Below are 13513 nucleotides of genomic sequence, written 5' to 3' on the forward strand. Positions count from 1 at the left end.
TAATCTGTAGAAAGTGTGTCTGTCTCTGCTTGGCTTGACTCTCAATTTAATTCAATTTGCTTTAGCGGCATCACAAATGTGTTCATCTGTGTTGCCAAAGCTTTTGTTTTGATCCATTAAAATGTATGGTAATTGAAAAAAATAGAAATAACACAAAGTAATAGTCTCTCTCTCTCTCTCTCTCTCTCTGCTCAGTACCGTTGACAGTGATGTTGTAATGGAAGCACCTAGAAATTAATCAGTTTCAGTTACGCTTGGATGGACCTGAGGGGCACAATAGATTTGAACTGGACTTCTCGTACGCTCAGGATTGAAATCAAATGTGATTTAAGACTGATCCTGGTTTGTTGGAGCGTTTTACTGTCACCTGTCCCTCTCTCACGGTCAGATCCCCTTGCAAACCAGTCGTGATCTGAACTCACATAACCCTGCATCTGGTGGTGATGAAGATGATGACGAGAAAGAGAGGAGGGGAGAGATCCACTGTTGAGCAGCGCGGTCTCTTCTTACATAAGCTGTCGGTATTGAGCGCATCAGAGCTAGAAAGCTAGGCTCTCACTGGGCTAGGAAGTCAACGGGACATATATAAATGCGTTGAAAAACTAAGATTTTTATATGTGCTTTTCCGAGACGGGAAGCACAGGGTGTAATCGTACTGGTCTCAATATGCTCTCCTGGGAAATGTATCGCAATATGAATATTTTTACATGTCACTTATTTTCACTGCTCCAATGGAGAACAAGTCATGCCAAACACCTAAAAATATTCGGATAGCGATACATTTCATAGGAGAGCATACTGAGACTGGTAAGATTACACCTTGTGCTTCCCATCTCAGAAAAGCACATTTACCATCGTTTTTCAACACATTTACATATCAATCAATCAATCAATCAAAGCTTTATTTGTATAGCGCATTTCATACCCAGAGGCAACACAATGCGCTTTACAGAGAACAAGGGAGGAGGGCATACGACCCACTCTCTACATATTCCAGAGGGAAGCAAAAAAACATGCCCCATTGACTTCCATGGTAGCGCAGTGCGACCCTGCAGAAAAGCTACAGCTCCAGTCGCTCAATTCCGGAACAATCTGTGAGATTGATGGTGTTTATATTTCAGGTTTGTGGAAGACAGACCACAAATAGGACTCAACGCCCAAAATAGCACACTACCCCTTTAAGAGGAGAAGCATTTCGTCCGCGACCCTGATGCGTGTGTGTGTGTGTGTGTTCCTTTTGTCGCCCGTTACGCACGTGTTTCTCGTGTCGGCCATTTCTCACGTGCGTCACGTGAATTCTTCTTCTTCTTCTTCTTGTGATAATACTGTGTATCGACCAGACGAGGTCTACGGCCGTGAGAAACGTGCCGTCTGTGTTCTAGAAGGACAGTCCTGTCCCCTCTGTCCTCTGGGCTGACGAGCTGACCCTAGACACTGCTGCTGACCTACGACCTGCACAGGTCAGACACAGGGACCTGGATCTGTTTTGGGAAGCGTCTGTGTGGGGATGGTCACTGTCTATGTGATTCTATTTCTATAGCACCATTCATACAACACAAATCATCAAAACACAGTGAGAACAGATTTAAAATAAACAAAGTAAAATAGAAAATTAAATTAAAGATAATGTAAAATAGAATAAAAACTCAAAACAGAGAATACACATTTAGAACACTATACATTAAGACAGGTAACACTATGTGGTAAAAGCAATGTTGATGAGAACTGATGGTGACTTTAGAAAATGTGTTCAGATGTTCCGCCTGCATCTCTATTTAGTCTAAAAACTAGGGGAGAACAATCAATCAATCAATCAATCAAAGCTTTATTTGTATAGCGCATTTCATACCCAGAGGCAACACAATGCGCTTTACAGAGAACAAGGGAGGTGGGCATACGACCCACTCTCTACATATTCCAGAGGGAAGCAAAAAAACAGTAAGTCTGATGTGGTGGAGGGGGAGTGGGGGGGGTAATGGGGGACACAAGCCTTGTTGAAGAGGCTGATGGCCGTGGGGAAGACGCTGCATCTGTGGCGTGCAAACGTGGTCCTCATCGGCCGCAGCCTCCTGCCTGAGGGGAGGGGCACGAAGAGATTATGGCCGAGGTGGGAGGGGTCGGCCGCCATCTTCCTGGCCCGCTTCAGGGTCCTGGAGTTCTGCAGGACCAGGAAGGAGGGCAGGTTGGACCAGGAGGGAGGGCAGGTTGGATCAGGAGGGAGGGGCAGGTTGTGCCAGGAGGGAGGGGCAGGTTGGACCAGGAGGGAGGGGCAGGTTGGACCAGGAGGGAGGGGGCAGGTTGGACCAGGAGGGAGGGGCAGGTTGGACCAGGAGGGAGGGGGCAGGTTGGACCAGGAGGGAGGGCAGGTTGCAGCCGATCACCTTCTCAGCAGATCGGATGACGCGCTGCAGTCTGGCCCTGTCCTTGGCCGTAGCGGTGGGGTACCAGATGGTGATGGAGGAGGTGAGGATGGACTCGATGATGGAGGTGTGGAAGAGCACCATCGTTTCCTTTGGTGGGCCACATTTCTTCAGCTGCCTCAGGAAGTAACGAAGACAGACGAAGACGCTTGTGGATTATCAGTCACAGGTGCACTGTTCTGCCACCAACAGCTGCTGGTTGTCCCTCACCTCGCTGGCTGGCTTCTGGCTCTGTAGAGAACAGATACAGGAAGACAGGAGAAGAGGAAGAAGAAGAAGAGGCAGAAGAAGAAGAAAAAAAGGAGAGGTAGATGAGAGAATCCCCGGTGCCGTCTGATTGGACAGAGAGAGAGATTGGAGAGAGAGAGAGAGAGAGAGAGAGAGAGGCAGGATACTAGATGTGCCCCCACTCCGCCCCGCCCACGCCGCACGCGCTCCCATCCGAGAGGAGGAGAGCGGCAGGAGAGCGGCAGGAGAGCGGCAGAGAGCGGCAGGAGAGCGGCAGGAGCGCGGCAGGAGAGCGGCAGGAGAGCGGTGACCAGCCCGGGCGCTGAGAGCTCACAGAAGCCCCCCGGTGTCCCCAGTAGCCTGGCTCTGCTGCCTGATGGCGCTGCTGTCACACAAGGACACCCAGCAGTCAACACAGCGGTCCGGTACTTATTACAGTCTGGAAATATCATCAGTATAGGATCAAATATGGATTAAAGAACAGAGAGTTGGATCTGATTAAATCCCCATCCCCGAGCTGACGCGCTCCGGATCACCAGGACGCCGCGACGCGCGTAATGGACACGAATATGCGCAAATTCACCGTCAGAAGATGGTTCTCCGTCTATCTCCATAGGAAGTCACGGTCCAAAAGCTCAAGTCTCTGCAAATTGGAGGTTTGTAGGCTATTAGACCGCGATGTTGTGTTTTGGATACATGTTGGTTACCGTGCTGCGTCTTCGGTCGGATTGGTGGCGGTTTGGGGACACGACGGTGTTGCGCACTATTACCTACAGTTGTTGACGTCTAGGCTGTAGAAGGTGTTCATCCTCCTTGTGTGTTGCTGTTTGGTGATATTGTGGAGGATAAACAGGTTGTTTAGCCTATCTGTAGGTCAGTTAGGGGTTTTATTTGCTTGGGTTAACTATAACCCGGGATAGGCGATGCGCTCCCAACTCGGGTCAGAAACACTCCGTTTATTTGACAGGTGTTTTTGCGTCGTTCAGTGTGATAACCCCGATAGTCACGACATTATCGCCTACAGGTTGTAGGGACAAAGTGTTGCCTTATCTTCTGATTATTATTATTCGGGTTATTCACATTCTGATTCTGCAATCAGCATCAGACTGAAGAGTGTGAGTGTGTAACAACTAGACCAAACGTCCCTTTTGAGTTTGTGAATAGGAAACAGTTAACTGGTCGAGAAACGACCTGTCCCACTGAGCAAAGACACATCTAAAAGACTTCTTTTAGATGTCTTTTTCGGACGTCCAAAAGACATCCAATTAGGAGCCAGAATGAAAGTTTTGTCGTTTAGATATTGAACCCGTTCTGCACGTCCACAGACGTCTTAGAGGGGTCCAAGCCAGACGTGTGAATATTGAGGGGTCCAGCAGATGTACAAATGGGGTTCTGGACCGATGGACGTTATTAAGACATGATCTGAACGTCTCCCTGACGTTGTGTGTTTGCTGGGGTCCATTTCCTGCTGATCTGCTGTGTAGGTGACAGTAGCTGCCTGCTCGGGGATGTGACCTCGTCTCTCCAGGTACAGGCTGTTCCCTGCTGAGATGTCTGAAGGCGACACACCTGTCTGAAAGAATAGCGACTTGCCATCTCAGAAGTGGGTCAGCTGTCCCCAGGACAGCGAGTCCACAGGTCTCACGACAAGCGGCCTTCCTCGTTGGTCTGGAAATGCCCTCTTGGTCTTGAAGATGGCGAGTCGGAAATGTCGTGGTTCCCTGCTGGGAAAACGGGACGTTCTGACACCGTGTTTGGGTTCCGAGTGGGTTCTTGTTACGCTGCTGAAAACCACTAAACCTCAACAACAGCTATAACGATCTGACCTTGGTGACAGGAAATACGCTCTCAAACCCTCTAAAACGGTCAGTTTTGTCATTCACACTTCCTATTGGCAATAATGTAGTGATACTGGGCAAATGTATTATTTATTAGAGACACAAGACCTTGTCAAGGCATAGAGAATAGCATTGTGGTAGTTCAACAGGTCGATAGGCAGTATTATCACAAGAGGAAGAATAATTCACAGATGACGCACGTGAGGAATGGGCTACACAAGGAACACACACACACACACACTGGTGTAACACAAAGCCATCGGGTGTCCCTGCATGCTCTCTCTATTACGGTAGAGTATTTCAAGTTTAGAGAGTTGACATTTGAGAGAGGGAGAGAGAGAGATGGAGTGGTGGGGGGGGGGCATGGAGAGAGAGGGAGAGAGAGAGGGAGGGGGGGAGGACATGGAGAGATAGAGGGGGAGGAGGAACCAGAGAGAGAGTACGGAACAGAGAGAGACACGGAGAGAGGGAGTGAGAGAGAGAGAGGAGGAACAGAGAGAGACACGGAGAGAGGGAGTGAGAGAGAGAGAGGAGGAACAGAGAGAGACACGGAGAGAGGGAGAGGGAGAGAGAGAGAGAGAGGAAGGAGGAACACGGAGAGAGGGAGTGAGAGAGGGGGGGAGAGAGGAGGAACAGAGAGAAAGAAGAGAGAGGGAGTGGGAGAGAGGAGGAACGGAGAGAGGGAGTGAGAGAGAGAGAGAGGAGGAACAGAGAGAGAGAGAGGAGGAACGGAGAGAGGGAGTGAGAGAGAGAGAGAGGAGGAACAGAGAGAGGGAGTGAGAGAGTGAGAGAGAGAGGAGGAATGGAGAGAGGGAGTGAGAGAGAGAGAGAGGAGGAACAGGGAGAGGGAGTGAGAGAGAGGAGGAACAGAGAGAAAGGAGAGAGACGTAGTCGGAACGGAGAGACGTAGTCGGCACAGCGGGGGTGGAGCTTGGAGGTTTGAGTCCCTGAGAACGCCGCACATCCAGCTGTGTGCTCCACAGCGCAGTAAAGTGCTCCTCGTTATCAGCGTCTGGACCGAGACGCTAAGCTGCTCCTTATCAGCTACTTCTCCGTTTGTTGTCGACGTATCTCCACCCTCGTCAGCGCGACCCCGTGGTGCTTGGATGTCTTTATTTCGGGGGGTGTGAGATAAGCTGGTTCACCAGCTCAACAAGTGAGCGAGCGAGCAAGTGGTGGACCAGTCAGCATCGTCCATCATAGGTAGCTATTTTACAAACTTTTTATATATTTTGATTCTGGTAAGGTATTGAAGAGTCAATGGCAGAGAGGAATGTAGATTGCCGGAACTGAATTACAGATCAAATTCAACAGTTATTCAGTATAACAGCATACGGATCTGGGTCGGTTACAGAGAAACGCTTTGGCATTCAACGTTCCCTGATCAGACAAGATGGTATTCGGTTTGTCCCACTTTTATAGTCAGTGGTTTGTACCTATACATAGTTTCAGTTCAATGGCTAGAGCTCTCTCCAAATATGACCTTATACATCTTTTTATGGATGTACACTTGATCTCCTCCAGACACCTAATCATAACAAACTATATGTATATGTTCTTGTGCTGAGAATACCTAAGGCACTTGAGACAGAAACACCTCTTATCAACTTCATAGATGCAAAAACTACCTACCTACCTACCTCCAGGCCGTGGTCAAACCCTACACCCCCTCCCGACCGCTACGCTCTGCTACCTCGGGGCGACTGGTTGCCCCGTCACTCCGAGGCCCCTGCGGTCGATCGACACGGTCACGGCTCTTCTCTGTCCTGGCCCCACGGTCACGGCTCTTCTCTGTCCTGGCCCCACGGTCACGGCTCTTCTCTGTCCTGGCCCCACGGTCACGGCTCTTCTCTGTCCTGACCCCACGGTCACGGCTCTTCTCTGTCCTGGCCCCACGGTCACGGCTCTTCTCTGTCCTGGCGCCGCAGTGGTGGAATGAACTGCCCACTGACGTCAGGACAGCAGAGTCGCTGCCCATCTTTCGTCGCAGGCTCAGAACTGATCTCTTCAAGAAGTACTACAACAATCCTCCCTCCTAAGCACTTATTGTATTTTATTGTATTATATTATATTGCACTGTACTTTAGATTGCTATTCTTGCACTTTGCCTTCAGCACTAGATTATGCTCTTAGTCACTTGTTTTAGAGGGAAGATGCACTTGTGAGTTCTGGTGAGTAGTAGTACATTGGCTCTTCCTACGTTAAATGCAATTATTGTTAGTCGCTTTGGATAAAAGCGTCTGCTAAACGACTGTAATGTAATGTAATGTTTTACTTCTGTGTGTGTGTGTGTGTGTGTGTGTGTGTGTGTGTGTCTGTGTCTGTGTGTGTGTGTGTCTGTGTATTTGTGTGTCTGTGTATGTGTGTCTGTGTATGTATGTGTCTGTGTGTGTGTGTGTGTGTGTCTGTGTAATTGTGTGTCTGTGTGTGTGTGTGTGTGTGTGTGTGTGTGTGTGTGTGAACATCTCCAGGACAACAGCATCCTGAAGGAAATATCCATCTCCAGCCATGTGAGCGAGGGCTGCGAGAAGGCCGACCCCTCCCAGTTTGCGCTGCTCAAGGTTCTGGGACAAGGATCCTACGGAAAGGTACGACCTTTACGACCTTTACGACCTTTCCACTCACACACCTCCGTCTCACACACCTCCGTCTCACACACCTCCGTCTCACACACCTCCGTCCCACACACCTCCGTCTCACACACCTCCTTCTCACACACCTCCGTCTCACACACCTCCGTCTCACACACCTCCGTCTCACACACCTCCATCTCACACACCTCCGTCTCACACACCTCCGTCTCATAGCACCGCACACAGACCTCTAGACCACTGGGGTAAACGTCCAGGTATATAGGTGGTATAGCAAATGTCTTATGATTCTGTATAGTGATACCTCTACTTATTTTTTTTTAATGATTTTATTACCTGCACACCTTTTGTCTTTCTATCTATCTATCTATCTATCTATCTATCTATCTATCTATCTATCTATCTATCTATCTATCTATCTATCTATCTATCTATCTATGTATCTATCTATCTATCTATCTATCTATCTATCTATCTATCTATCTATCTATCCGTCTATCCGTCTATCCGTCTATCCGTCTATCCGTCTATCCATCTATCTATCTATCTATCTATCTATCTATCTATCTATCTATCTATCTATCTATCTATCTATCTATCTATCTATCTATCTGTCTATCTATCTATCGATTTACATACAGTACATACCATAATGCCATTACTGGGAAAATTGCTTAACTTGCTACAGTACAGTATGTCACTTTCGGGATGCAGAGCAAAGCAAGTCGTGTCCCCAACCCATTACCCTTGATGATGATGATGATGATGATGTGGGGTCGTCCAATAATCTTAGGGACGACGGTTCGAATCCCAGTTCCTCATGTCCACATGTCGAAGTGTCCTTGGGCAAGACACTGAATCCCAAATTTGCTTCCAGTGAGCAGGCTAGAACCTTGCATGGCAGCTGCCGCCATTGGTGTGTGAATGTGTGTGTGAATGGGTGAATGACGCACAATATAAGTGCAATCCATTGACCATGATGATTTCTACCCCAGGTGTTTCTGGTGAGGAAGATCCGAGGTTCGGACACCGGTCAGCTGTACGCCATGAAGGTGTTGAAGAAGGCGACACTCAAAGGTACTTGGCTGGTTACTGAGGTAGAGAGCTGGTTACTGAGGTAGAGAGCTTGATATACAACTACCCCCCTGGACATGATGCTAGTATGTCACAGGGACTCGCCCCCAATCCAGCCCTTGATGCTGAGGCATTGGGTACCATTTTTTATAATCTTTGGTATGACTCAGCCGGGGATCAAACACCCAACCTCCCAATCTCAGTCAGGGCAGACACTCTAACCACAAGGCCACTGAGCTGGGGGTTACTGAGGTACGTAGCTGGTTACTGAGGTACGTAGCTGTTTACTGAGGTACGTTGCTGGTTACTGAGGTAGAGAACTGGTTATTGAGGTAGAGAGCTGATTACAGAGGTAGAGAGCTGGTTACTGAGGTAGAGAACTGGTTACTGAGGTAGAGTGCTGGTTACTGAGGTACTTGGCTGTTTACCGAGGTACGTAGCTGGTTACTGAGGTAGAGAACTGGTTACTGATGTACTTAGCTGGTTACTGAGGTAGAGAGGTGGTTATTGAGGTAGAGAGGTGGTTACTGAGGTACGTAGCTGGTTACTGAGGTAGAGAGGTGGTTATTGAGGTAGAGAGGTGGTTATTGAGGTAGAGAGGTGGTTATTGAGGTAGAGAGGTGGTTATTGAGGTAGAGAACTGGTTACTGATGTACTTAGCTGGTTACTGAGGTAGAGAGCTGGTTACTGAGGTAGAGAGGTGGTTACTGAGGTAGAGAGCTGGTTACTGAGGTAGAGAGCTGGTTACTGAGGTAGAGAGGTGGTTACTGAGGTAGAGAGCTGGTTACTGAGGTAGAGAGGTGGTTATTGAGGTAGAGAGGTGGTTATTGAGGTAGAGAGGTGGTTATTGAGGTAGAGAACTGGTTACTGATGTACTTAGCTGGTTACTGAGGTAGAGAGGTGGTTACTGAGGTAGAGAGGTGGTTACTGAGGTAGAGAGCTGGTTACTGAGGTAGAGAGCTGGTTACTGAGGTAGAGAGGTGGTTACTGAGGTAGAGAGCTGGTTACTGAGGTAGAGAGGTGGTTACTGAGGTAGAGAGGTGGTTACTGAGGTAGAGAGGTGGTTATTGAGGTAGAGAGGTGGTTACTGAGGTAGAGAGGTGGTTACTGAGGTAGAGAGGTGGTTACTGATGTAGAGAGGTGGTTACTGAGGTACAGATGTGGGAACATAAGAATGTAACTTGCTGCAGCATTTCACGTCGCGGTATTTGGCAGGGAAATCCCGTTGGAAATCTCGTGGGATTTCAGATGGGTGTTATTTCGTTTTAGTGATGCACTACCGCCAGGTGGCGTCTTTGAGTAGATTTAGCAGGCTGGGCTCTGTTTTTCTCCTATAGTCTACGAATGAAGCATCATTAAATTTCACATTCTTTAATTTAAATGCTCTGTTGTAAAGCACTTTGAGCTGAAGGTATCTGTATGAAAGGGGCTATACAAATAACGTTTAATTGTTATTATTACCTTGTTCTCAAACACATGTTTTATCCACCTCGATGTAATTTAATTATTACGAACACCTATAATATATCTAGGCCTACAGTAGCCTATCTATCTCGGCAACTGACGTCGGGTCAAGACGTGGTGGCTGTTTGGTCAAATGCGCAAAATAACAGTATTGTAAATATATTTGTTAGTAAAGATGTGGTGAACGTGAGGGTTTTGCGTTTTGTTTCTGGAACGCATTCAACTGTTAGGCTACTCGTAAACCCCGGAAGTAGAAGTTTGAAGACGGGGCATAATGTAGCCAAGTCTGAGCGCAGTAGGCTATATGGCTTCAGCACGATACAAAGAAAAAATAAGCTTGATCGACTTGTGGATCCATACAAAATTGAAATAGTCGCCATGAGTAAAGATCACTCATTGCCAATCATATCCGGACATTAACTATCTTGTGCATAGCGGCAGGTTTGACAGTGAGACATCAACCGATAATTGTAATAATGCGATTATTGAAATGGTCTTGTGAACGCCTTTATCTGATTTCCAAAATCGGGGTAAGGTCCATAGGACGATTGTGGGTTTTCATTTGCACATAACTATATTTTAATAAAACATTGAAGTCCGCCTGTCAATGCCTTTCCCTAAAATTGTGTTCTGTTGCACCCCCTATTGTTAAATTATAAATGAAAAAAACATACACAATATGTTGTTATTTGAATGATCTTGAATATATATATTCAAGATCATTCAAATAACAAAATATCGTGTATGTTTTTATTTATTTATAGCCTACCGGCCGCCAGCTGTTCAATGAACGGCTATAGGGAATGCGCAGTTTCGCGCTGGCTACAGCCTATTATATGAACAGTTTTGCGCTATGTAGGCTATTATAAATAGGCCTAAGTATTATTCATTGGGAATAGCTTGGACTCGCTGGGGACTGGTGGAGAGACGCAGAGCCTCCCCAGACGCGACATCTCCAGTTGGCTGTGTATTTGAGCTGCCGCCTCAACCGTGCGTAAGAGCAGAGCGCATCATATAGCTACAACTAGTAGCCCATAGCCATTAAAACGGCTTATTGTTTTATTCATATATCAACTAGATAATTCGATAATAATGAGTAGCCTATAAAATGAATTCAATAGGGCAAGCCTTAAGTTGTAGCCTAGGCTACAGTACAATCACAAGACGTATAGGCCTAGCCTATCGTAAAAAGCGTTGCGTTCTCATAGGCCTATATTAACTTAGATAATTATTAATTATGCTCAGGTCATAATGTCCGTTGAAAATAATTCCCTCTAAGCAGAATTTGAATTGTATTAAAATAGGAAATGATTCCTTCTAGGTCTATATAAAAAAAAACATTTTTCTAATGTGTAGCCTATAGGCGATGAACAAAACCACAATGTAGCCTGCTTAGCGAGCGAGAGGGCAGTCTACCATAAAGTGTATAACCATAATGTAATATATCTAGACTACATGCATTGTGGTATTTCTTTATATAGCCAATTGTTTCTCAATAAACAGTTATGTCATCCTCTGAGTCCGAATGTAGGCTAATAGACCGGCAGCTCTAAATGCCTTCCCAATCAATGAGACATGGTTGTAAAAATGATGTTTTATTGATGAAAAGGGTAAAACTGAAGAGTCATTGCATTGATCGATGCAGTCCGCTACCAGCAAACACTGAAAATACAGGTCCTCCAGCGAACCTGGACTAGACTATTGTAACCCCCCACCCCCCCAAATTCTTTTATATTCAAATAAACTGGAGGAACCGGTTTCCTAGCCCTGGATCGTGGGAGTAGCCTGCGTTAGCGGGTGCTTTGCCATGACCGGCCATTGAATTTATGTGTTGCCATTCATTTAAACCACCATCTCATCTAGACTACTTCTGTTGCTGCATTTTTACATTTATGCTTTCATGATTTTAGAGCGCAATAAACATTTTTGCAGGATTCCAAAAAGTCCATCCATTCATCCAACTTTGTTCTGAGCGCAGCGCAGGCTGGTAGCCTACTGTCAAGGATCACGACTGATGCACTCCCTTAACACGTCTCTTCCCAGGCCATCAAGATAATTTCAATATGAAAGACCTTGGGATTCCAGGAGTCAAGGCCGTTTCAGACGGGGAGCGACATTCCGCCTGCGTTCTGCTCGGAGCGGGGGAGGCACGCGTCCTGCGCGCAGCGGGGCAAGCTGACTACAATTCAGCTCTTGTCGCGGGCGGGCGTGTGCAGCCTAGTTCCATATGAGAACACTCCTCGGTCCAATTCCGTATAGTAGATCAGCCTGTGTAGCCTACTTTCAACGAATGTATTATTAGACATAATATCATAATAATATATAAAGCCTTCAACGACCTCCTGCTGCCTGCCTGATGGTCTCAGGGCTAAAGAGACCGCGCGATCATTCCTCTAGCTGCTTTGCTGCTAATGCGAGTTCGTCTCCGTTCCTGCCCGAGAAACAGAAGTTGAACTTATAGCATCAAAATAGCTACAGGAATCAACGTTGTAAAGTTATCTATCTGCTTTTTAGCCACCGACAGCTACCGTTAATATTATGGAAGCTGCTGTCGTGAGCTAACGTGCTATCACGGTCTCATCGTGCAGCTTCACAGCCTGCTATTAGCAGACAGCATTAAGTTGACAAAATCACACTTGCACATCATTAGAATTCCAACCATTTATATGGGATTTATCATTCAACTAAACATGGAACCTGAATAGCCTAGGCTACTACCTGATATTTCAACCTGCTGCCATCAGTGATCGGCGCGTCTGCTTGTTTGAGTCATGAATATCTTACGCAGTTACATTCCATGTGTCCCAAAACTGTTAAATCATTCCCCATGTAGTTCACTATGAGTCGCACTCAATACATCCATGGTAATAGGGAGGGAGTGAGTGAACCATTTCAAACACATCTCTGGTCATCTCCGTTAGCCATCTTACTCGTCCTGATGCCATGTTCCATATGAGAACACTCAGCCTAATGTATTAAACTTCTACTTGTCCCGACAGTTAACAGATATAGACCCGGCGACAGTTACAGAGATAGAAACTATAAATAGATAGGCTTTGTTCGTAATAATTAAATTACAACCAGACAGACAACAAGGAGTTTGAGAACGGTAGGCTAATCTAATGTGCGAGCCAGCAATGGGTCAATGAGTGGTATTACTGCGCCCCTATGGGCAGGCGAGCGGTGGTGCGGAATGACGTAAAGCGCCTGTTAGAATACCGCGGGTCAAGTTACATTCTTATGTTCCCACATCTGTAGAGAGGTGGTTATTGAGGTAGAGAGGTGGTTATTGAGGTAGAGAGGTGGTTATTGAGGTAGAGAGGTGGTTATTGAGGTAGAAAGGTGGTTATTGAGGTAGAGAGGTGGTTATTGAGGTAGAGAGGTGGTTATTGAGGTAGAGAGGTGGTTACTGAGGTAGAGAGGTGGTTATTGAGGTAGAGAGGTGGTTATTGAGGTAGAGAGGTGGTTATTGAGGTAGAGAGGTGGTTACTGAGGTAGAGAGGTGGTTATTGAGGTAGAGAGATGGTTACTGAGGTAGAGAGCTGGTTACTGAGGTAGAGAGGTGGTTACTGAGGTAGAGAGCTGGTTACTGAGGTAGAGAGGTGGTTACTGAGGTAGAGAGGTGGTTACTGAGGTAGAGAGGTGGTTATTGAGGTAGAGAGGTGGTTACTGAGGTAGAGAGGTGGTTACTGAGGTAGAGAGGTGGTTACTGATGTAGAGAGGTGGTTACTGAGGTAGAGAGGTGGTTATTGAGGTAGAGAGGTGGTTATTGAGGTAGAGAGGTGGTTACTGAGGTAGAGAGGTGGTTATTGAGGTAGAGAGATGGTTACTGAGGTAGAGAGGTGGTTACTGAGGTAGAGAGGTGGTTACTGAGGTAGAGAGGTGGTTACTGAGGTAG

General features: G+C 46.7%; 1 protein-coding gene across 1 annotated transcript in view; it reads left to right on the top strand.

Moving 5' to 3' along the window:
• Positions 1-3205: 3205 nt before the first annotated feature.
• The window catches only part of rps6ka2 (ribosomal protein S6 kinase, polypeptide 2), a gene marked incomplete at its 5' end in the record, with an annotated part of 17755 nt that continues 7447 nt past the window's right edge, over positions 3206-13513 (top strand). The window contains 3 exons of the mRNA XM_084460893.1: positions 3206-3304; positions 6958-7074; positions 8073-8174. Of these exons, the coding sequence (XP_084317019.1) occupies positions 3206-3304; positions 6958-7074; positions 8073-8174 (318 nt within the window). The remainder of the gene's footprint in view (positions 3305-6957; positions 7075-8072; positions 8175-13513) is intronic.

The sequence above is a fragment of the Borostomias antarcticus genome (assembly GCF_949987555.1).
Source record: "Borostomias antarcticus genome assembly, chromosome: 34".
NCBI lineage: Eukaryota > Metazoa > Chordata > Actinopteri > Stomiiformes > Stomiidae > Borostomias > Borostomias antarcticus.